This window comes from Martes martes, assembly GCF_963455335.1.
Source record: "Martes martes genome assembly, chromosome: 5".
Classification (NCBI taxonomy): Eukaryota; Metazoa; Chordata; class Mammalia; order Carnivora; family Mustelidae; genus Martes; species Martes martes.
Window position 1 is genome coordinate 124,623,838 of NC_137892.1, and position 24,423 is coordinate 124,648,260.

The 24,423-nt window shown below is 44.0% G+C and overlaps 1 protein-coding gene across 2 annotated transcripts in view; it reads left to right on the plus strand.

Moving 5' to 3' along the window:
* Nucleotides 1-7,035: 7,035 nt before the first annotated feature.
* PDE6A (phosphodiesterase 6A) overlaps nt 7,036-24,423 on the plus strand; it is a gene marked incomplete at its 5' end in the record, with an annotated part of 56,946 nt that continues 39,558 nt past the window's right edge. Inside the window, 5 exons of one of the 2 annotated variants that reach the window (XM_080804648.1) lie at nt 7,036-7,509; nt 14,698-14,850; nt 15,580-15,669; nt 16,243-16,383; nt 21,395-21,469. In XM_080804648.1, coding sequence (XP_080660774.1) covers nt 7,036-7,509; nt 14,698-14,850; nt 15,580-15,669; nt 16,243-16,383; nt 21,395-21,469 — 933 coding nt within the window. The remainder of the gene's footprint in view (nt 7,510-14,697; nt 14,851-15,579; nt 15,670-16,242; nt 16,384-21,394; nt 21,470-24,423) is intronic. The other variant, XM_080804649.1, reaches the window with a different exon arrangement.

Below are 24,423 nucleotides of genomic sequence, written 5' to 3' on the forward strand. Positions count from 1 at the left end.
CTCCTCCTTCCCAGTCCTGGAGAGGGTCAAGTGAGGTAATGAGTGTCAAGTACTTTGCCAACTACCTGTAGGCTACAAAACACACAGTGGCAACAGATGCTGATTTCTGGGTGTATACCTCTGGATGCACAAAAGTCTTCACACTCATTATTTAATTTAACCCTAATAGCAGCTTTCAAGGAGTTGCTATATTATGATGCTCCCTTTACAGGTGAGGAAATGACAGTAAGTGACAGTAATGTGATTTTAACGCAGTTATATCTGACGGCAAAGCCCACTCTTACCCACTACACCCACTGTGCTGGTCAGATGTAAGAATCCACCTTCCATCCTTGCCTCTAATAGATACCAGTAAAAACTGGTGTCTATTTAATAATTTAATAATGGCTATGATTTTTTTTCTCTTATTCCATACTTTCTAATCCACATTACAGATGAGGAAACTGAGGGTCAGAATATTAAGATACTTAGGAGGTCATGCAACTGGCCAGAAGTGGATTTTGATCTCAGATCAAACTGAGATCAAACAGAGGTCAAACTGAGAGCTGCCAGATGCCAAAACCCAAGAACATGTGGTTATGACCCACTGCAAGAGGGAGGTGCTACAGAGGAAGCTTTAGGCCAGTCATTGCTGACTCTCTCCCTCCCAGCTGAGCATCTCCAACTGCTAGTTAATGCAGCGGGCCTCTCTGCCTGCCCCCCAAGCACACATCCCCAGGGGCCCCTGGAAGCAGACTTTGGTCTGCCATTCCTACCTCACCTTCATGCTCTAGGTCCCTGCTGCAGGAATCTAAGTGGTGAAACACATAGGCCAACCCCTGCTCATCTGCTTTTCCTCAATGACAGCAGGTCAGCAGCCCAGTCAGCCAGAAGCCACGTAAGCCCAGGCATTTTCCCTCCCGTTGGTCTCAGAGTTCGCAGAGATGCTGACAGCTGGAGGTCACATATTCTAGCCATTACTCTGTCCCAAACAGCTTTCTGAAAAGTAACTGAAGTGAGGGTGTTATGGGTCAACAAGTAAGTCATTTCAGGTGAGAGGCCCCTTGAGGTATTACCTCCACAGCACTTCCTGACCAGACACACTTCCCAGGTGAGACAGGTCACTTGCTCTGAGGCTACAGTGGGCCCCAGACTGACTCCCATGATCAAATAGGCTATTCCCAATTTGCTATTCTGATATATTCACTGCTATGGGTGTTACTTTTTTTTTTTTTCAGTTTGATTGTTCTTGAAAGCGGATAACATGTACAAGCAAATTTAAAAGATCAAAAGAGTTTAGGATGAAAAGTAAGTCTTTCTCCCACACTATCCATTCTTACCCCATTGTTCCTCCTGGAGGCAAACACAGCACCAGTTTCCTATGTTATCTTCCGGTTATTCTATACCAACAGTTCTCAATCCTGGCTACACACCAGAATCTCCTGGAGAACTTTTAAAAGATAACAATGTTTGGGTTCCATTCCCAGATATTAAGATCAAATTCGAGTACAGTGAACTCGGGCACTGATATTTTTAAAAGCCCCCCAGGAGATTCTAATGCACACAGAGGGTTGGCAAATCAGTGATCTATGCAGATACAAGACGATGTTTCTTTACACGGAAGAAACATAAAATATATGCTATTTTACACTTTTTAAAAATTAATATTCTATGTTGAAGACTGTTATATATCAGTGCATAAAGAGCTGCTTTTTGGCTAGCTACTGCTGAGTAACAAAACACTCCAAAACTTGGTGGCTTAAAACAACAGTCATCATTTTGCTAATCTGCAGTTTCTGTGGGTCAGGAATTTGCTAAGAGCTTGACTGGTTAGTGTCTCATAGACCTATAGTCAGATGGTGGCCCAGATGGGGACAGGGCAAAAGGATGAAGCAACTGAAGGCTGTTTGGACCTCTCCTCATGGCTCTCTGTGTGGGCTAGTTTGGGCTTCCTCCTACCATGGCAGTCTCAGAGCAGTCTGTGCTTAAATGACAGTTAAGGATTTCAGGAGCCAGTGTTCCAGCAAACAAAGAGGACACTGTGTCGTCTTTTACAATCTAGCCTAGAAAGGCACATTACTTCACTTCTATTGCACTTAGTTGGTTGAAAGTCATGAAAGCCTGACCAAGGGGTGCCGCCTAGGTGGCTCAGTGGGTTAAGCATCTGACTCTTGATTTCAGCTCAGATCTTGATCTCAGGGTCTTGAGTTCAAGCCCCAGACTGGGTTCCACACTGGGCATGGAGGAAGGAAAGAAAGGAAAAAAGGAAGGAGGAAAGGAAGGAAGAAAGAAGGAAAGAAAGAAAGAAATATTGTGGCTATCTTTGGTCACAGCAGCTGAATAGTATTCCAGTATTTGGGTTCACAGTCATTCATTTAAGCACTGAGGGACATTTATGTTGTTGCCATTCTCTTAATATTACAAAGGGTGCTTTGAACTATTATAGATGTTTTCCCTCTGTCCCCTACCCGACTCCTTGGAAGGGGCTTGGTCTTTTGTTCACTCACCTCTCAGGGCCACTGTGTGGCAGGACAGGAAGTAACCATTCTCAGGCTCAAGAAGAGATCCCTTCCCACTTTGGGCCTTTGAGGGAAATTATGCTGAACTGTCCCAGAAGGAAAGAATGGAGAGCCAAGTAGTCAGGGAGAAAGGAGATTTTTGAAAGCCTCCCCAAGGCCAAGCCATGGGGGTAGGCTTTGCAGGACACTTGAGTGGCAAGAATTTGGGCCTCTTTCTGCCCTGGGCAGAAGGGATGAAAGCCTCCCATATGGGTTGCCTGGGAGGTTGGAGGACCTCTGAACCCCTGTGAAGAGCAGAATGGTTAGCCTTTCAGGGTTCATACCAACCTGAATAAGGGGCACATTTATGGTATCAGTGTGAACGAAAGGCCAGAGGGTTGTTCCCTGGCTGCACTGAGTTAGACCAACAGGTCTTCACATGAACCTGGGCTGGGGCAGCAGTAACAATAATTACCAAGATTTGATATCTTGCCAGCACTGTGGGATGGAGACTGGGAACACAGAATATTTAATTTGGAGAAAGAAAAAGCAAGTGACTTTTAACCAGGGTGAAGGAGCATAAGTCACTTTTCCTACAAATATTTAGGTACAGAAAGTGATCTGTTATTTGACTTGTCACAGAAATCACAAGCCCTAGAATCCCAGATTTTTTCCTTCATGGGTATGTTCCAGGTGCACTGGGAGATGGTCATTCAAAATAGAACATGATCTTGGCATTAAAATGTTGACTTCCCCATTATTTCTTTACTTAAACTCTTGTATTTTGGGATAGCCAAGGCAACATCTTCAAAGATTAGTAGTGAAATCATTCTGTCTTTCGAGGCAAGTTTTTTAATAACAAGTAAGTATGCAAAGATGTCACTACACAAATATTCATTGAGAGTACCAAAAAATTAGGAACAGCCTAAATAACGAAGAGCTAGAAATACATTAAACAAGTTATGATTCAGCCACTCAGTGGAGGCCAATTAGGCCATTAAAGAAGAATATTTAATGGCACAGAAATATGTTTACATGTATTATTAAACAAACAAAACGCATATTACATCGTCACATTTCTGTTAAAAAACATACATTTATATGGTTAGAAAAGAAGGATGTACATCAAAATGTTTCTCTGAATGGTAACCGTTCTCTTCTTTTTATTTGCCTGTATTTTCTCAATTTTCTAGAGCACCAAGATGTATAACTTTATAAAGAGAAAAATAAGAGTTTTTGTTTAACAAAAGAATAGGAAAATAGGTATATTTGCATTACTTCTGCTTTCTACGAATACTACTGCCTTATACTCTGCTTACATTGTCATTTTTTTTTATTTTAAAGATTTTATTTATTTATTTGACAGAGAGAGAGAGACAGTGAGAGAACACAAGCAGGAGGAGTGGGAGAGGGAGAGGCAGGCTTCCCACTGAGCAGGAAGCCCAATGCAAGGCTGGATCCCAGGACCCTGGGATCATGACCTGAGTTGATGCTTAATGACTGAGCCACCCAGGTGTCACCCAGGTGCCCCTTATGTGATCATTATTAAAGGTTACATTTATTGGGAACTATCAGCCAAGTTCAGTAGAATCACCGCCTCCAATCCTCACAACAGCTCTATAAGTATCATTGTTATCCACAAACTGCAAGTGAGAAAATTGGGACCAGAGATTAAGTAACCCGTCAAAAATCCAAGTTTGTGAATGATAGGAAGAGAATTCAAACACAACCTATTCTGGATCCAAAGCCCGGGTGTACGCTCCTGCCTGTTGCCTTTCTACGGCTGTGGTAACAAGGCAGGTATTTAGGACCTAATTTTACCTGTCTTTTCAGGATTCTCCAGAGTTCCTAACTATTTTTGAGTTACAGATCCCTTTCAGAATCCGAGCTTTAGGCAAATGCACAGCAGCTAAAAATGCACTTAGGACCAACTTCTACCAAGCTCATTCTTTGACCCATACTATAGACCCTCAAAGTCAAACAAGGAGAACATCACAGATGAGCCAAGTTTCCGGGACTGATCAACACGTAACCCAAGTAGTTGAATAAAGTTACTAAGTCAACAGATGACCAGACAATTAGGAACTGATAACAACTGTAGGTCAAGGGTAAGAGTGAAACAAGTGAAACAAGGGAGTGAGCCAAGGTAAGTATAAATGAGGGTGGAGACCAACCAGACGGTTTCAGGGATTATAAGGACGGAGCCAGTTCCCTTCTCTTTGTGGCTTCACCTAGGACTTGGGGTTTGGCAAGCTAGGAGAGGAAAAGCTTTCAACCAGGAAATGGAGACTAAGTCAACATTGGACACCAACAAAATGTGCTGAGGGGGGCCACTCAGTGTCAAGTTTCCTACAGGGCCCTAACAGCACACAAATTACCCTGGCCTACCCCACTCTTTTTCAAGTCTCTCTTTCCCAGTCAGCCAGGGTGTCTTCTACACCCTTCTTCTTGCTCCTATGCCCACTTCCTTCTCTTCACTCTCTCAACCCCTATCCTAGACCCGTTCCTTTCCTTTGGGAAGATTGCAACAGCTTCCTTACTGACTTGCTAGCCCCAGACTCATCTTCCTAATGCTGGTGTTTGGAATCTCTTTGCTCAGTCCTCAGCTTGCATACCTTCAAGGACAAGGGAGTGCACTGTCTTCAAGGAAATCTGGTTGATCTCTGAAAGTTATTGGATAACTACTATTAAATTAACTCTATGAAACTGCTGTTTGTGTAGGACAAAAATAGAGGTAATTTCATAGGATTCAGCTTAATAAAACACTGGGTAATACATAGCTTGGCCCTATACTATAGGCTTTCTCACTTAATCTCCACAACAGTCATGTAAAAGCATTCTAATTTTATAGATAAGTTGGTTCTTTACTGAGCATCAAGAATGTGCCAGGCAGCACTGGAAGGCCTAGGGAATCAGCCCTGGCAGGTCCCCGCCTCATGCAACTCATAATATAGCTGTGAAGACAAACAACAGACAAAGGAACAAAAAACAAGCAAGATAATTTTTAACAGTGATAAATTCAATAGAAAAAATAGAGGGATGTGACAAGCAGCCCCTGGGGAGGGTCTACTCTGGGTAAGACAAGGGATGACTAGTTTGAGCTGAGACCTTGAGGTTGAGAAGGAGCAGGTGTGCAGAGAGCTGGGGAAGAGCATTCCACACAGAGGGCTCACGTTATTTATGGTGAGAATGTAGAAATTCAGGTTGCTGTGTGACCTGGCCAGCCAAGGGGTCACCTGTGTACACAGTGCTGAGTGGGCACAATACTCTAAGAATTTACCGCACAGTACAATAAAGGAAGTAATCTACTTTCCATTAAAGTTCATTTGCAAAGTTCAGAGTACCAGCAATAGTCCATTAGCCTGCATTCCACAGTATTTACAATATAGAGACGCAAGACTTTCACAGGTATATTCACGGAAACGAATGTACATTTCATCAGAAAGAAAATGTTCTACTCCTCCCCTAGTGTACTAGAGGGCACTTCAGTGATGATTGTGGTATTTCAAGATTCAAAAAGAACCAATAGCAACTAGACTCTGTGTGCATTTCTGACTGACAATCCAAAAAAAGATTGTATCCAGAAAAAACACATTAAAGTGCTAAGAGAAAGATGGGGGCAGTTGGGGGAGGGGGAAGGAGGTTAGGGGAAATAGATTTTAAAAACAAGACTCTACAGAAAGGACAGAAACAAAAGTGCTCACTAGAGGTTACCTCTGAGTAGCAAGATTATGGTGACTTCAATGATCTTCTTCGTGTATTTTCTACACTGAACATGTACTTTTGTAATTAAAAAAATATGAACAATGTTATTTTCACTAGGGCCCCTCGAAATCTAAATAAAATTAAAGGATCGTTGACATCTAAAGCTGGGAAGGACTTTGATGCAGATTCTGAAACTGCGGCGCACCGGTGCCAGACCCGTAATGTACACAGGGAAGCAGGCTGAATGGTGAACATGCGCAGTGAGGCCCTGCTGGGGAGGCTCTGGGAAAGGGGGCAGGGGGATGGGAGCGGGGTGGGCAGTCCCTCGCGGCTCTAGCCATTCCTCCAGGGAGGACAGCCGGCTCAGAGTTCTTAGATCTTCCGATTCTCCAAGAGAAGCTGAAGGAAATCTCCTAAACAGTGTATATAGGCTTCTGTGTCAAATGTTGAAGGAAAACACCCAGCAGGACAGAGAAAACACACCTACAGTAGCAGGCGGACCCTGCTTCCGGGTTGTTTTTAGTTTTGCCCACCTCCTGCTCTGTCTAGAAATCCCTCTTCAGCTCTTAGGCCAAGGTGAAAGAAACTCTCACCTTCTCCCATCTGGGGACCGGCAGCATCTGGAACCTTCTGATCCTCTCATAATCCTTGTTCTCGGGAAATATTAATGATTTAATCTCCCGAGCTCTCTCCCTCAACTCTGCAGCCATAGTAGCGAGATCCACAAGCCAGACCCACAGAAGCCCAGCTTGGCACGACACACCTCCTGACTCCATTTTGCCACAAACTATAAACCTGCCCTTGGAAGGCCAGCTTGAGCCTCTCCACGGAAGCAGCCAGTGGGATTCCAGCCATGGGGGAGGTGACGGCAGACCAGGTGGAAAAGTTCCTGGACTCGAACATCAGGTTTGCCAAACAGTACTACAACCTCCGCTACCGGGCCAAGGTCATCTCAGACATGCTGGGGGCCAAGGAGGCAGACGTGGACTTCAGCGACTACCACTCGCTGAGCAGCGTGGAGGAGAGTGAAATCATCTTCGACCTCCTGCGTGACTTCCAGGAGAATTTGCAGGCAGAGAGATGCATCTTCAACGTCATGAAAAAGCTGTGCTTCCTCCTGCGGGCAGACCGCATGAGCCTGTTCATGTACAGAGTCCGAAATGGCATCGCAGAGCTGGCCACCCGCCTCTTCAACGTCCACAAGGATGCAGTTCTTGAGGAATGCCTGGTGGTGCCCGACTCAGAGATTGTGTTCCCCCTGGACATGGGTGTGGTGGGTCACGTTGCACACTCTAAAAAGATCGCCAACGTCCTCAACACAGAAGAGGTACCCTCTTCCCCATAAGAAGGGGGGCAGGGAGGCATTATTCCTTGGAGTCTTGGTGGGGAGGGTGCAAGTGGGGTGGGGAGCTGCTGGCCATCAATCCTGGGCTGGTGACAATTTGGCACTTCTCTTAACTTACTTTACTTAGAACATTTTATTTGGAAAAAAAAAAACCCACATCTAACAGAAGAGTTTAAGAATAGTACAAACAACTGTATATCTTTCATCCAAATTCACCAGTTGTTTGTTCCTTGCCCCGTCTGCTTTATCTCTCCATTTTTTTCTGACCAATTTGGGAGTCAAAAGCAGACAATGTGCTATATATTTCCAGAACAAGGATATTTCCTGCGTATCCACTGTACAGTGATCAAATTCAGGAATTGGAGCATTGATGCAGGACTGTTATCTCATGAACAGTCCAGACTCAGTTTTTGCCAGTCACTTCAATTACACCCAGATAACTCTATCTCTTTAGCCCCTCAAATTTGAAACAGTTCCTCAGTCTGTCTTGTTTTCCCAAACGCTCATGTTTTTGAAGGGGGCAGGCCAAATACTTTGCAGAAATATCCCTCCATTTGGACTTTGTCTGTGTTTTCCTGATGAGATCCGAGGTCGTGCGTTTCTAACAAGAATATCCTAGAAGGGAGGTTGTGGTTATCTTTGTGCATTACACCAGAAGAGGTATGATGGCAGTCTGTCTCATTCCTGGATATGTTCGTAACACCACTTGGTTAAGCACCTGGCTCTTGTCTCTGAATACAGCATTCCATAGGATTCTACTGGCAGTTCTGATAAAGACCTCTTTGATCACCAGGACAAAACCCTTCATACAGTTCTCTCAATGGTTCTCTGCCCCTGGGGCCAACTCCTACTTATCCTTTGGATCTCAATTTACAGGTCACTTCTTCCGGGAGGCCCTCCCAGATCCCCCTGCTACAATTTCCTTCCTTAAACCATTTATCATAATAAGCCTGGGGGGCCAGGGACCATTTATCTATGCCTGCCTTAATCTCCACTTTCTCCCAGCAAACATCTGACACAAAGCAGGAGCTCAGTAAACACTTGGCATAAAAGACTCACCATCAGGTAATTATACTCAATTCCTTGAACACCTGTCTTGCCCCAGAGAATGTTTGCCCCACGATAGCAGGGCCCAAGCCTGGTCAGCAGCACTGACCAAACCAGGAGCCTCTGTTCAGGCATTTCCAGTATGTTCCTGGACATTTTGTCACTGTGCTCACCTTACCTCTGGCCTTATTTCAGATTAAGGGTCATAAGCTTAAGAGGGGAGAGAGGAGGCTCCAGAAATTCTCTCATCCATCTGCCTTATTTAATGGCTGAGGAGCCTAGAGTCAGGAGAGCTTGAGAAGGGGCTTGTCCAAAGTGACCAGGAAATTAGGGCAGAGCCAGGACTTCATATCCACAAATGCAGGAATTCGAACGGGTTGTCTTTTGGACTTGGGTTTCTAGGCAAGAGAAACACAGACTTTGGCCTCTGTGAGAGATGGCTTTCTCTGGAATCCAGTGGGCTGGATCTCCCATGGGGGCTCATCTTTCCCCTGTTTCCCCTTGGACATCGAGGGTGGGGGGAATAGTTCTGCATCCAGTGGGCTTTCAACCAGACTGGAGTCTGTTCTCCCTTCAACTCTCTCCAGACTTTAATGGTAGCCCACATGGATCGCTGCAGTCCTATAACATAACTAATTATCCCTGTTTCACAGATGGTGAAGCTAAAATCCAGAAAGGTTAATAACTTGCTCAGAGCCACTCTGACAGAAAGTGACAGAGCAGATATTTGAACCCAGGCACTCTGGCCTTGTGCCCACATTTTTCGCTAATCTGCTAATTCCGTACTTCCTCCTTATCTATGAAATGAGGGCATTGAACTAGGTGCTGTTTCCCAGTGGTCATTTCAAATCATACAGCAGAGAATGAAGAGGTTAAGCTTTGAGGTCACATCCAGGTGTGAATCACCACTCTGTGACTTTCCAAGAATAGTGGCCTCGGCATATTGTTGAGTCTGCCTGGCCTCACTTCCTAATTTATAAAATGGGACGAGAATTCCTCCTGTGTAGTGTTGTTGTAGGATCAAAGGAGAGAATTATTTCCCGTCTAGCAAGGTTCTTGGCACATTGTAGCGGCTGGCTATTGGCCGCTCCTGCTCCTTGCTGTTATTATTACTATTCTGTTGCTGTTAAGGATCTATACTAAGGGATGGATGCTGTGTATCAGGTCTGTGTAGGATTTGGAGAAGAATCCAGTCCTGCCCTCATGGAGATTGCTGTTTAGAGGCTGTTGGTGGGAAAAACAGAAGAGAGGTGCTAAGAGTTTCTGTCGATCCTGGTTTTAAGGGACTGAGAATGTAGGCAGGTGCTCTGATGCTGACGTTCCCTGGTCTAAGAGTTTGCTGAGCCCCCGTGCTAAGGGAACGCCCACTATTTCCTGCTCAAACCCGAAGTTCATCTGAAAGGAATGCCTACACTTCTCTAGAAGCTTGCAAGCCTGGGTCAGTCTCCCTGGCAGGTGACTCTGGCCTGGGGGTGAAGTTCATCCAGACCAGGAAGCCTTGGTACTCAGCACTTGCCTGTGTTTGCTCCCTCCTTGAGGAATCTTGCTCTATTCAGGACTCTGGATAGTGACTGGGGGCTGAGTGGGGGAGGAGGAAGATGGTATAGACTTTGGCCTGGGTTGACCCTGCACCATCAACAAGTGATAGCCTTCAGCACCCTCAAAACACTTGGGCCAAGGTCACAATCACAGGACTTTTGAAATGTGAAACCATGAATGAAGAAGTTTCCCAGGGTTGTAATGTAACTCCCCATGTCCTAGCAAATTCTTGTTCAACCTTGGGATCGCCTCAGGAAGACTTGCCATTAGAATTTCCAGATAAAATGTAGGATTCCCAGTAGAATTTGAGTTTTAGGTAAACAAAGAACTATATATATATATTTTTAAAGATTTTATTTATTTATTTGACAGATAGAGATCACAAGTAGGCAGAGAGGCAGGCAGAGAGACAGAAAGGAGGAAGCAGGCTCCCTGCTGAGCAGATAGCCCGATGTAGGGCTTGATCCCAGGATCCTGAGATCATGACCTGAGCCGAAGGGAGAGGCTTTAATCCACTGAGCCACCCAGGCACCCTAACAAAGAACTATATTTTAGTATAAGTATGTCCCATGTAATATTTAGGATATACTTGTACTTTAAAAAGTGTTTATTTACTTGGAATTCAAGTTTAACTGGGCATCTTGTGTTTGTTTGCTAAATCTGGCAACCCTACTAGCCCTTCAATATTTGTGTGTGTTTTATTATTTATCTTTTCTCCTTAGGAAAGCCCACAAGGCCTTCCTGTTCCTGTCTGGTTTATTTGCCACTGGTCCCCAGCACCTAGTCCAGTGCCTGGGACAGAGTGGGTACTCATTACAGATCATTGCATGAATTAATAAATGATGACCCTTGCCCAGTTGGCTGTGATATTGTGATTTATAAAAAGAAATATTTATTTGGTCTTTGTCCTGACTCTTGACACAGAACTCCTAAGACTCTTATAATTTCCTAAGTGATAGGAGTTTCTGACCTAGAACTTCTAAATTCCTTGGAATTTCCTATCTGGTAGATGGTTTTTTGTTCTTATGAGATGACTTTTGGTAGGCTCCTGGTTGGAGCCAATCACCAGAAAGATCAAGCCATGATTAGAAACTTGGAACTTTCAGCCCACCTCCCCATTCTCTGATAAAAGGAGATGGGCTAGACATGAGCTAATAATCATACAGATGAGAGGAAGCTTCTGTGGAAATCCCCAAAAGGACAGGGCTCAGAGAGTTCCCAATGGGTGAGCTCAGGCACATGCCAGGAGGGCGGCACACCTCAATTCTAGGGGCTGGAAGTGCCTGCTCTCAAGACCCTTTAGGATCTCACCCTCTGTATCTCTTCACATGACAGCTTATCTGTATCTTTTAATTGTGTCCTTTATCAGACAATAAACCTGTAAATGTCAGTATTTCCCTGAGTTCTGTGAGCTGCTCTGGCCAATTATCAAACCCAAGGAGGGGGTCTGGGGACCCTGCTCTAGCCAGCCCCTCAGAAGTATAGGTGACAAAGTGGGACTTGTGATTGGTATCTGAAGTGGGGACAGTCTTGTGGGACTGAACTCTTAGCCTAGGGGTCTGACTCTGACTCCAGATAGATGGTGTCAGAACTCAACCAAATCGTTGGGCAGTCAGCTGGTGTCAGAGAGCTGGTCAGTGGGGGAGAAACACCAACATATCTGTGTCAGAGTGGCGTGGGTGTGTTACTAGAGTGAGAGGAAAGGAGAACAGGGAGTTTTTCCAACACACGACAATTCCCGTTTCTAAAGACTGAATGTGAAAGCACGTTCCAGAGACTCCCACAGCTGTTGTCCTTCCCTGCGTATGAGACCTGGAGCCCAGCATGATAGACTGGGAGGAAGCCTCAAGGAGGACCCGGTCCAACACTCTGATTTTACCCAAAGGGCAAATGGAGTCTACGAGAATCTTCAACTACTGATAATGCACTGATTGACCCCCTGAAGCCTCAGAGAACAAGTCCCTCCCTCCCATTCACCCATCCTGTGGGGACATCCTTCGTGTTACGGTTTGAATTGTGGGTTCATGTTTTACGTGATGCTCCCACTATCCTGGGAGGACACAGTGAGGACAACCTCCTCTTTCTTAGTGGTCTTGGCATATCCAATGCTTCTCACAGAGTCTGTGTTCAGTAAATATGAATGAATGAATGAATGAATCAGTGTATCATTATATAAACCAGTACATGGTACCAGTGTATCTGTATATAAACCAGTACTGGCTGTCCCACTTGCCAGTGAGGGAGTTGTCTATAGAACAGGGAAGGTGACAGTTTTATGGGACAGGGCCGCTGTGAGAGTTAATGAGTTAACAGATTAAATCATCAGGCTCAGGGCTGTGTATATCCTTACTGCCCCATAAACAGTAAATCTCACCCTGGGACACAGCAGAGCTTGGCCCCATAAAGGTTTGAAAAGAGGAATTGGGATTTCTGAGAATGAGAAGCTGTCTTGTATTGCACTGGAATAGAATCTAACCTGTTCACAGTGGCCTCCAAGGCTCAGCCAGGTGGGGCTTCTGCCCACCTGTAGGACTTCCTTGCCCTCCTGTCTCCCTCTCCCTCACTGTGCTTCAGCTACCCTTGTCTTCTTTCGGTTTCTCAGATGGGCCAACTCATGGCCTCCTCCTGGCCTTTGCACTCTCTGTTCTCTGCTTGGAATGTGTTTCACCCACCTGGCTTCCCTGGAACCTTGACTCTCAGCATCACCTCTGCAGAGACACCCCCCTTTTTCACGGCCGCAGCTTCAGGGTCTAGAACAGTGCCTGACATAAAGGCACTCCATGAATGCTCACTGGATGAATGGATGACTCTGGGCTTTCCCTAAGCGGGACATCTGATTCCCAGCACTTAAAAATAAGCAGTTTGAGCTAAATGGCATCTAAGGCCCCCTCTGCTTCTGATAATCTGAGGTTCTGTGACACGGGTGTAGAGAACACTTTCTATGCTGAAAATATAAGGATGGCAATGATTGTTCGAATGCCAGTCAGTTGACAGCTATATTATTTGTGAGAGAGTTCTGGGGCTCTCAGAACCCTGAAAGAGGGTTCTGATGGATTTAGTAACATCTGCTTCAGATGCAAATAAGGGCCAAGCATTGTTTTCCCTGATAGAAGTGAGTATTGCAAGACAGAATGGCTTCTTCGTGAAATGAATCCAAGCATGCCCCTCCTCTCCAGGCCTGTGTTTAGGGATTTATCGGTGCCCTTAGAGAAGGACATGGAAAACCCTTCATGACTAATGCCTCTTTAGAGATTTTGCTTAATCCTTTGATGCTAATTCAAGTAGAGCCCTACAGGCTTCTCTTAATTCCTGTACCCTTCACCTGGTTTGAGACCATTTCACCGACAACAGTGCTGTCACCTGTCTAATCCCACTTCACCTGGAAGAAATCCATAGATGCAGAACATCACACTCTGAATTTCTCTATTTTGGGAAAGGTTCTGCACATTCAACTCTAGAAAAGCCGTGGGAATCAGCTCTATGAAATACACTTCCTTTCTCAGAACAGCACGAACTGTGCGTATCTGGGCTGGCTTGTATGCCAAGCAATGCTGATGGTTGGGAAAACTCATAGTGCTACCAAGAAACAGAAAGGTGGATTATTTTGGATTTAAGACAATTCGGGCTCTGTCTCGTCTTTCTACCCTGTTCTGGTCTCCCAGGCTGCTTTAGGGGTGGGGGGTTGGGATGTGTACTCCTCTGTACTCCCACAGCTTTGAGCCAAGCCCTAGGACCTGTATTACCCTTACTGATTTGTCTGTGAGCTGGCATGAACCTTAGTCTCCCTTGGATCCCTAGCGCTCAGCATAAAGCCTGACACACAATGGGGCTTCCATTAAGACCTGTGGGAGAGGGATATCCATTGGACTGGCTGTGTGGTGTTAGAACTGAATTGCTCAAAAAGCTGGAAGTACCAAATTCTTTTGTTCAATGACCAGAACCCAGGTCTACCCTTAACTGAGGCTTCCCTTAAAGGCAGCAAAGGGTACAGGCAGCACACACCCACGTGTTTGCGCAGGCATGTTCCCACACACACACACACACACACGTAGCAAGTCACATTCACCTCTGGAGTCTCAGTTTCCCTTTAAAGAGAATGGGCTACTAGCGGTCCCCGTCTCATAGGATGAAAGTGAGTTGATGTAAGCAAAGCGCCACCCGTGATGCCTGCTAGCAGGTGTGATCATTATACTCATTAAAGTCTCTTCCTCACTCAAGTTTCTATTTGGGGCTTAACTGCCATCACCTCAAGGGAGCCTTCCCCAAAGCCCTGTCCCCAGGCAAAGGCGGTTCCCCCATCCTTAGGCCCCCACGAGCTTTGCTCACATCTCTTCCACAGACCCTTACTAAGTTGTATCTCAGACTTTCTCCTACAGGTGTTTGGAGGCTTCCAGGGCAGAAATCATCCCTGACTGCCCTGCTCTGGCTGAATGGAAGTAGATGGAAATGTCTCGTTTTCTTCTCAACATAATAATAGCAAGTCCCCTCCTCCCACCTCCTACCATGGGCACATGGGGTTCTCGGCTGTTTTACTATCTTTGCTCTTCCTCTGCCCTACCCATGCCTGTCTCTGTCTCCCTTCAGGATGAGCATTTCTGTGACTTCGTGGACACGCTCACGGAGTACAAGACCAAGAACATCTTGGCTTCCCCCATAATGAATGGGAAGGACACGGTGGCCGTAATCATGGCTGTGAATAAAGTAGACGGGCCCCACTTCACCAAGACAGATGAGGAGGTAAGAATGCTTTAGAAACTGCCGGGGTGGTCATGCTAGCAGGTGACCCAGCTCGAGAATTTCCCCGAAACTTGTTACTTGGCCTGGCCTTGGTCTCCCCATCTGTCAGATAGGATTAATGTGATGCTCTCCAAGGCAGACAGGACAGGGTAATGGTTAGGGTGTTGGGCTCTGGAGCCAGGAGTACAGGGATAATTGTCCTGACTGCTAATACCTACCTGTTTGACTTGGGCAAGTTACCTAATTTCTTTAAACCTCAGGGTTTTTGTTTGTTTGTTTTTGTTTTTAAGCAGGCTCCATACCCAACATGGGGCTTGAACTCAGGACTCTGAGATCAAGAGTCAGATGCTGTGCCAACTAAGCCAGCCAGGCACTTCTAAGCCTCAGTTTTCTTATCCATAAAACAGGCCTAATTTTACAGTATCCACCTCTTGGGGTTACCTGCAATGATCAGATGAGATAACATACCTAAATGACTTATCATGGGGACTGCAAACTCAATGAACAGTAACAGTTTTTCATTAATATAGCTCATGAACATTGACATTCTGTGTTCTGCGAGTTTTGCTCTCTTACGGTGCAACATTTTATGAGTCAACATTCCATGATCCTTTTGCTCAAATCGCCTCTGATGCTTTTAAAATATTCAAATATTTGCTGATGGTAGAAGTGGCCAGAGGAGGGATTTCCCTTTCTCATCAATTTCCCCTCATGCTATTTGATTTCCAGATTCTTCTCAAGTACCTCAATTTTGCAAATCTAATTATGAAGGTGTACCACCTGAGCTACCTGCACAACTGTGAGACTCGGCGTGGTCAGGTAAGGGGCTTGGCTCAGGGGAATGGGCTGGACAAGTCTTTTTGCTGATGCATCGTTGTGGTCAGCCTGGAAAGGCAGTGGCTGATAAAAGTGCCTGAACCATCACAGAATTTCTGCCCAGCATCTGAAGTGTTAATGAGGTAGCCAATGTTTGTAGAGCTGTATCCCAGAGTGATTATATGCACAGTTTTCAAGTCAAGCAACCTAAATGAAGTTGTTAAGTCACTTACCAACTCGAAGACACTTTCCCTGTCTGAGCTTCAGTCTCCCCCATTTGAAAAGTAGGGCTAATATTGATGCGTTCCACCCTCAGAAGATTATTGTCAGTAGTAAATGAGATAACGCACTTGTGTTCGATCCATGTTTGTTATTATTATTCTTATTAACAATCTATGAAATGAAAAAAACAGAAAGAATAGGACCCAATATAAGCTGGTCAGTTACTTCAGCTCTCTGGGCCTCAGTTTCTCCATCTATAAAATGGGGATAATTATCCTGTCTCTGTTCCTGGGTTATTGCTAGCCGCTGCTTTGTGCCTCACAAACTTTGACTCTGTTTTTGTGTTTTGTTAAGATACTGCTGTGGTCTGGGAGCAAAGTCTTCGAAGAGCTCACGGACATCGAGAGGCAGTTCCACAAAGCCCTGTACACGGTCCGAGCCTTCCTCAATTGCGACAGATATTCCGTGGGGCTCTTAGACATGACCAAGCAGAAGGTGAGAAGGCTTCAGAAATAGACATCTCCAAGAACAGGTTAAATATACAGCAGAGCCCAACTTATGTCGCACATTTAGTTCACAGGGAACAGGCTGGGAGGATGTGGCTGGTTGCGAGAAGGTCTTTACAGGTCTTCCACCCTGAAGAATGTAGTACCAACTTTTAAAGTGGAAAGGTCGATCTAGGGCACCAGTGAGTGAAAACAACCTGGTCTTCCCCGGTCCATGGGAAAAGAAAGCATATGTGAGAAGGCTTGATGAGGTGGTGAAGGAAAACGATAAAGAGTTTCTAGGTAGGGTGCAAGCCAGAAAGAACAAAGTTGCCAACTTCAGGAATTCTCAGAAAATGAACTCAAAGGTGGGCATAAAACTTTGCAATGGTCTGTCAAGCCCACGGCCCATGGGCAATTAAAGTGGAGGCAGATGTTTGGATCTGGGGGCAAAGCTGCAGAGGCTAAAGATGCAGAGACCGTTACGGCCCCGTGCAGTATTTTTCAGCCAGGTTTTCCCCAACCAATTCCCCATTTTTCTTTCTCTACCTGTCTCTGCTTCTCTCAACTCATCATTCTCAGCCTTGGACTAGAGTTCCAGAGTTACCTAGGTTTGTGATTTCTTATCCCAAAGAGCCAAGATCCAGGATTCCTGTCATTTTGCAGGGCCTGGTGCTGAGTGTGGTGCGCTGACCAAAGCAGACCCTCCAAATATTTGGTTTAGTGATTAAAGAATTGCAGAATCTGGAGTTGGAAGAGACCTTGGGTCTAGTCCAGAGGCTCCCAGACTTGAATCAGAATCTTCTAAGGCACTGTTTAATAAATGCAAGGCCACATTTTCTGATAGTCTGCTTTTTTTTTTTTTACTTACTATTTTGTGAATATCTCTCCATATCAGTACATGTGGATTCTTTTTAATAAGCCTTTATGTTGAAATAGAACATATACACAGAGGTGAGCACTAACTGCAGATGAATAAGTCCGTCAGTTGTACAGAGTGAACATCTCCACGTTACCACCACCAAGATTAAGAGATAGAACCTTACTAACACCTCAGAAGCTCCTTGCTTACCCCATCCCATTCACTTCCATTCTCTCCTCCCTGAAAGTGACCACTATGACCCTAACAACTTCGTTAGGGAAGTCCCAGGTGGGCCATAGGCTTGACAAACTGTGGAGAGGGTTTACGGCCTTCTTCCAGGGCATTTTCTGAGAATTCCTGAAGTTGGCAACTTTTTTTTTCTAGTTTGCACCCTATATAGAATTTCTTTATCCCTCACGTTTAATGCCATGTTAATTTTGCCTATCTTTAAAGTTCCTATAAACAGAATCATGCAAATATATACTCTTTCGTATCTAGTTCCCTTTGTTCAATATTTTGGTTGTAAGATCCATCTTCATTGCTCCACAGAGCATTAGTTCATTCATCTTCATTCTTATGGAATGTTCCATTATATAAATAATCTTCAAAGGATTTATTCATTCTACTGTTGGTGGACGTTTGGACTATTATGAATATTGCTATTATGAACACTACAGTACATATCTATTGGTACACAATTGTACCCATTTCTGTTAGATGTTGACCTAGGTGTAGAATTTCTGGATATTGGTTTTAATAGATACTGCCCATCTGATTTTCAAAATGATTTTATACTCCCACTAGCAATGTATGAGGGTTTCCTTAAAATACTTGGTATTGCCAGTCTTATTAATCTTAGCCATACTGGTGGGCATGTTGTGTTATCTCATTGGGTATTAATATGAATTCCCCTAATGACTGATGAGGTTGAACATTTTTTCTCATTTATTGACCAGGTGGATATCTTCAGAAGAAGTACCTATTCAAGGTTCTTCTCCATTTTCAAAAATTATGTTGTCTTTTTAAATTTTAGGATTTATAGGCATTGTTTATACATTCTAGATAGGGGTTCCCTGTGAATAACACACATTGCAAATACCTTCTCCCACCCTGTACTTTCATTCTTTTAATAGTATGTTTCAGTGAATGTAAATTCTAAATTATAATGTAGTTCAATTTATCAATCTTTTTTTAATGGTTATTGATTTTTTTGTCCTATTTAAGAACTCTTTCCTGGCTCCAAGGTAATAAAGATATTCATCTATGTTAACTCTAAAATTTCATTATTTTAACTTTCACATGTAACTCTATAATCTACCTGGAAATTTTTAAATGTACAGTGTGAGCTCAATATTAACTTTTTTCCATCTGGATATCCAATTGACCCAACACCATTTGCTGAAAAGATCATTCTTTCTCCACTGTCCTATTGAAAATATCATCTTTCCCTAACATACCTCTATCATCAATCAAGTGTCCATATATATTGGACACTCAAGTTTTAGATTTTATTTAATATTAAACCCCAACCTTAATATTATAAAGAGAATTTGAAATAATCTGATGTGCTCTAATTTTAATCTTTCATTCATCTTGAAATTATGAATGTGTATGGTTTGAGGTGGGATAAATTTTGTCCCTCACTCATTTTTCTCCAGTTAAAGAATAGTCTACCTTTTCACTGTTTTAAAATGCCATGATTTTGATATGTTATTTTATTTTATATCACGTTTCCATATACTCATAGTTATATTATTCTAATTTTTCCTTTTAAAATAGTTTTGTATGTGATTTTGGTGCAAGTAGGGTATCGACTGATTTTAGGGAATCTCTGATTTTAGTGCAGATATCCATTTGAATTTTGCATACTTCTGAACCAAATATTTTGCCAAATATCACGGGGTCCAGCAATAAGTCCTTTGACACACCTTCAGGAAGTAGCAAATGAATAGAACATATACACAGAGGTGTATATCATACAAATCATATCAAATGAATGGTTCTTTCTTAATCGAAAGAACTTCTGAGTAGCTGAATTCAAAAAGTGCCCAGTTCACACCTGAAAGGATCTGACCCCAGGTGCAGGCTGCCGTGTGTGGTTGTGTTTCTTCTGAACTCCCTCTAAAAAGGATAGTCATATTTAAACAAGAATATGCTGCCTTAGTCACCCCCAAAAGACGGAACAATCTAGCAATTAGAAGTGGGCTGGTCTGCACACAATCATTCTAATGACCAGCCCCCCACCCCCACAGATAGCTAAGCTCTTATCTGAGCAATTAACATGATGAAAGAAGTCAATAAAACCACAGAATTGTACATTTTAACTGGGTGAATTATATGGCATGTGAATTACCTGTCAATAAAGCTGTTTAAAAAATAGAAGAAAGAAGAAAGAGAGAGAGAGAGATTGAGAGTGAGGAAAGCAAGTGTAAATGTGCCCCACTGTCCACCCAGCCCACTGCTTCTCTCTGGGACACTCTTCAAGGCCACTCAGTGTTTGACACAGAGGGCATCAGCCTGATGTATCTGTCTTTCTTCTGGGCTCCTCTAACATTTGTGTTCTTTTTCCATTACTGTTTGGTTCACACCCTGTCTACCTATTGTTATTTGAGTACTTGATTATTTTCTACAAGGGGCAGTAAGATGCCCCAGGGTGTGAACTCTGCCTTATCCGTCTCTGCGTGTCTAGTAGCAAACATGCTTCGGGGCTCAGGTAGGCTCCCTATGCCCATTTCCCCATAACTGAATTTCTTCCTGTTGTGTAGTCAAGATAAAGAGTACAACTGGGCAGAAGCTTAAGGACATGGAGTTTGAATTTCATGTGGACTTTCTTCTGCTTGTGCTCTGCGTGACGGAATAGGTAACCCATCCTGTTCAAAGGAGAACAAGGCCAAGAGCAGAAGGGCTTAGCATCCTACCCACAATGACCCCACACGAGTGGATCATGGTCCCTAAGTAGCAACAGATGCATGAACAGAGAGGGCAGTGAAGGAAGGAGGCCTCCTCTGCCAGGCCCCAGGAAACCAGTAGACAAACGGCAGGGAAGAGCTCATGCGGTGTCCCAGCGAGTTTCCACTTCCGAGGCTGGCTCCTTCTCTCTTCCCTGCCTGTATCTTTAAAAGTTGTTTCATGGGTGTCATCCTTTCTTGTTGGAGCCCAGGTCCATATTTGGCACTATTATTTTTTTTTCTTATTTAAGCAAGATATTTTTTTCCCCTGATTCCAAAAGCAGTTAATTTGATTACAGAAAAATTGCTAAATAGAGTCTCACTGCAATTACCCAGAGAAAACCAGTTGTTGATGCTTTGTTGTGAATTCTTTGAGAGCATTTTCTTTTTTTTTAATGAGTATAAATTCATTTCTTTTTTTTTTTTAACATATAATGTATTATTAGCCCCAGGGGTACAGGTCTGTGAAGCGCCAGGTTTACACACTTCACAGCACTCACCATAGCACATACCCTCCCCAAAGTCCATAACCCCACCACCCTCTCCCTACCCCCCTCCCCCCGGCAACCCTCAGTTTGTTTTGTGAGATTAAGAGTGAGAGCATTTTTTATGTACATAGTTAAGCATTGTGGTTACATGATCTATATTTTTTGTCACCTCACATTTTTTCACTCATCAGTGAGGCAAGGACATCTTTTTAATCCACATCTAGACGTCTATAGCATTATCGTTAATAGACGTACCATAATTGTCTAGTAAGTCCCCTCTTAACTGGACACTTAGGTTGTCCTAACTTTTCACTACTGTAAATGATGCTGCAGAGGACATCGTTTTAGCTAAACCTTCAGTCACATGCTTAGCATGTCCTTAAGGTCAATTTTTTAGACATAGAGAGCCCAGTTTCCTTCTCATATCCGCTCCTACAGCCTGGGGAGTGTGAGGGGACTCCAACTCAGCTCCTGTTTATTGCTGAATGATTAGACAGGCTTAGTTCATCAATGTCTTGAAGCACAGACATGGTCAACATCCTCTAACAACATCCTCTAAGGCTAATGAACTTTTTGCCTCCCTTCCAAGCTTAGTTTTCAGTGAGCTCTTACCACCTTCCAAATTTCAGTGATAGATGATTCATATGGGTGGGTCTTCTTTCCTTAATCTCCTTTCTTTGACCTGTTTTCAAGACATGTAATTATTGTCTTTCTCATTCCTAGGAATTTTTTGATGTCTGGCCTGTGCTGATGGGGGAGGCTCCGCCATATTCTGGTCCCAGGACTCCAGATGGAAGGGTACGTCTCTGTCTGGCCTGTATGATCTAATGTTTATTGAAATGCAAATGTAAGGCACTGTAGACCTTGCTGACATTTCTTTTTCACTTAGTTACTTATCTTCTCTGGGTTGGGTCATTTCCCTTGAAGGTCTGATAATTGTTCCTAATTGCCACGCCTTGTAATTTATAAGGCATTTTTAATATCTTTTTTTTAAAGATTTTATTTATTTATTTGACAGACAGAGATCACAGGTAGGCAGAGAGGCAGCCAGAGAGAGAGGAAGGGAAGCAGGCTCCCTGCTGAGCAGAGAGCCCGATGCGGGGCTCGATCCCAGGACCCTGGGATCATGACCTGAGCTGAAGGCAGAGGCTTTAACCCACTGAGCCACCCAGGCGCCCGGCATTTTTAATATCTTGCTAGAGTTTCATAATAACCTGGTGGGATTGACTAAGGAAGAGTTAATATCCTCATCCCACAGATAAGGAAAGAGTCCCCAAAAGGTCAAAGCTAACCTCTCAAGGATTCACCCACCAAATGTTTAGAATTGCAGACAATTAGACCTGAAAATAACCTTAATATCTAATTGAGATTGTATAAATTGATAGCTAGAAGGTCAATTCCAGCCAATAGACAAACCAATTTGGCTGCATACATTTAAAATTATTTCTTTTTACTTAATTTTTAAAAAATTTGTAGCTTAATATTAAAAAATCAAGATATTTCCTGTAAATATCTAGATTCTCAGTTTCTTTTTAAAAAGTGGAAGATCAATCCCACAGGGTAATTTTTTTTTTTTAAGATTTTATTTTTAAGGGGGCACCTGGGTGGCTCAGTGGGTTAAAACCTCTGTCTTCAGCTCAGGTCATGATCCCAGGATCCTGGGATCAAGCCCCTCATTGGGCTCTCTGCTTGGCAGGGAGCCTGCTTTCTCCTCTCTATCTGCCTGCCTCTCTGCCTACTTGTAATCTCTGTCAAATAATTTTTTTAAAAAATCTTAAAAAAAAAAGATTTTATTTTTAAGGGATGCCTGGGTGGCTCAGTGGGTTAAGCCTCTGCCTTCAGCTCAGGTCATGATCTCAGGGTCCTGGGATGGAGCCCTGAATCAGACTCTCTCTGCTCAGCAAGGAGCCTGCTTCCTCTCCCCGCTCTCTGCCTGCCTCTCTGCCTACTTGTGATCTCTTTCTCTCTCTGTCAAATAAGTAAATAAAATCTTAAAAAAAAAAGATTTTATTTTTAAGTAATCTGTACACCTGACACGAGGCTTAAACTTACAACTCCAAGATCAAGAGTCACATGGTCTGCCGACTGAGCCAGCCAGGCACTACCACAGGATAAATTTGATGGGAACAGAATGGCATCTACCTCCTTAGAACCTGGTCTGAGCTCGCTAGTTTGCAAAGTCCCCACCATTCCCCTCTCTCATTTATGATTCTATCAGATCTCTCCAGGCACTAGAATTTGTGAACTCTGCTTTCATAACATTGATTTACTTTAATTAATTAATTTTTTATTTATTAAAGATTTTATTCATTTATTTGAGAAAGAGAAAGAGAAAGCAAGAGTGGGGGGAGGGGCAGAGTGGGAAGCAAACTCCCTGCTCACTCAGAGGGCTCCATCCCACGATCCTGAGATCGTGACCTGAACCCAAGGCAGACACTTAACCGACTGAGCCAGCTAGGTGCTCCTCACCATTTTATTTTAAAAGATGAGGCATCAACACCCTAGAGAAGCTGAAATGGTATCTGTGGGAGGAAAAGATGAGGCAGGGTAAACAGATCTGTCATTCAAACAGCCTAGGGAACCTGTAGACTGAATGGATAACCTTAGCTGAGGCCACACAGGACAAGTAAGCAGCAGAGTCATGCCCAGAGTCAAGTCCAGCAGCAGAGTCATTTCCCACAAGATCTTTTAGCCTGTCTGAAATTGTGTATCAGTTTCTGCCAGGATGCCTCATCCACCCAGCCAACCCTAACCCTACTCCAAATTAAAATGTGCAAGTGTGTGTGTCGGAGTGAGAGCACGCGGGTTAATACGTGTGTATGACAGACTTTATTTAGTCTTAATTCAAACTCTGAGAATTCAAACTTAACACCCTTGGCTGTGAGCTTCATGAACACACCAGGAAAAGATTTCGCTCTGGAAATCTGCGTCATCTGCTGGGCTTTCTCCAAAGTAAATTTTTAACCTGCTGTTGTTCCGCTTCACACCACTGTTCCAGCCCCACAATTCCATGATTTCATTTGGGAAGACTGAGTCTTCAGGCACTGTGTCACATCAGATTGCATCGCTCTCGGAAAGCAACTTGGGGACAACTTTTCTTTTTAAGCACAGCTTTTTGTGCTGGCCCAGTTGCCGTGCTACCATGGGGCTTTCTCTCCAATTCGTGTAAGAGCTGGGTGTGTATCTTCTGGAAAGCAGAAGTGGAGGACCTGGAATAGAGGTCACCATGGCTTCCAGACACCACCAGCTTCAGTTAACTTCAACTTCTTAGGCTGCTTTTAAGATTCAGCTCTCTGAGCGGAGCCCTGAGTTCAGAGGTCATCTCCAACTCCAGGATGGCCAGAGAAATGCTGGGCTCTGAATTACCCAGCTCTTCAACCCCGAGCACCCCAATCTTCAAGATGGAGCTGAATGGAACATGTTCTCACTAAGCACCAGTCCAGGAAATGCTGCCCATCACTTGATTGGTTTCCCTGCGATGACTAGGACACTTATGGTGAAGACTGTCCTTCCCAGAAACCTTTCTACATTTCAGGTAGCAAGGGCTCAGTCCTTGCAAGAGTATAAGGCATTAGGCTGTGATGGAAAAGGCCAGAGAGCAAAGGACTGGCTTGCGTTGGTTGCTAACCTGTGGGGTGAACTCAGTCAAATAATCCCCCGGGTCCTGGATTTTCTCATCTCTCTGTCACTGAACTTATCTCCAAGGCCAGTTCTAGATCTAGGACACAGCTGGGGAGGAGACACACATAGCT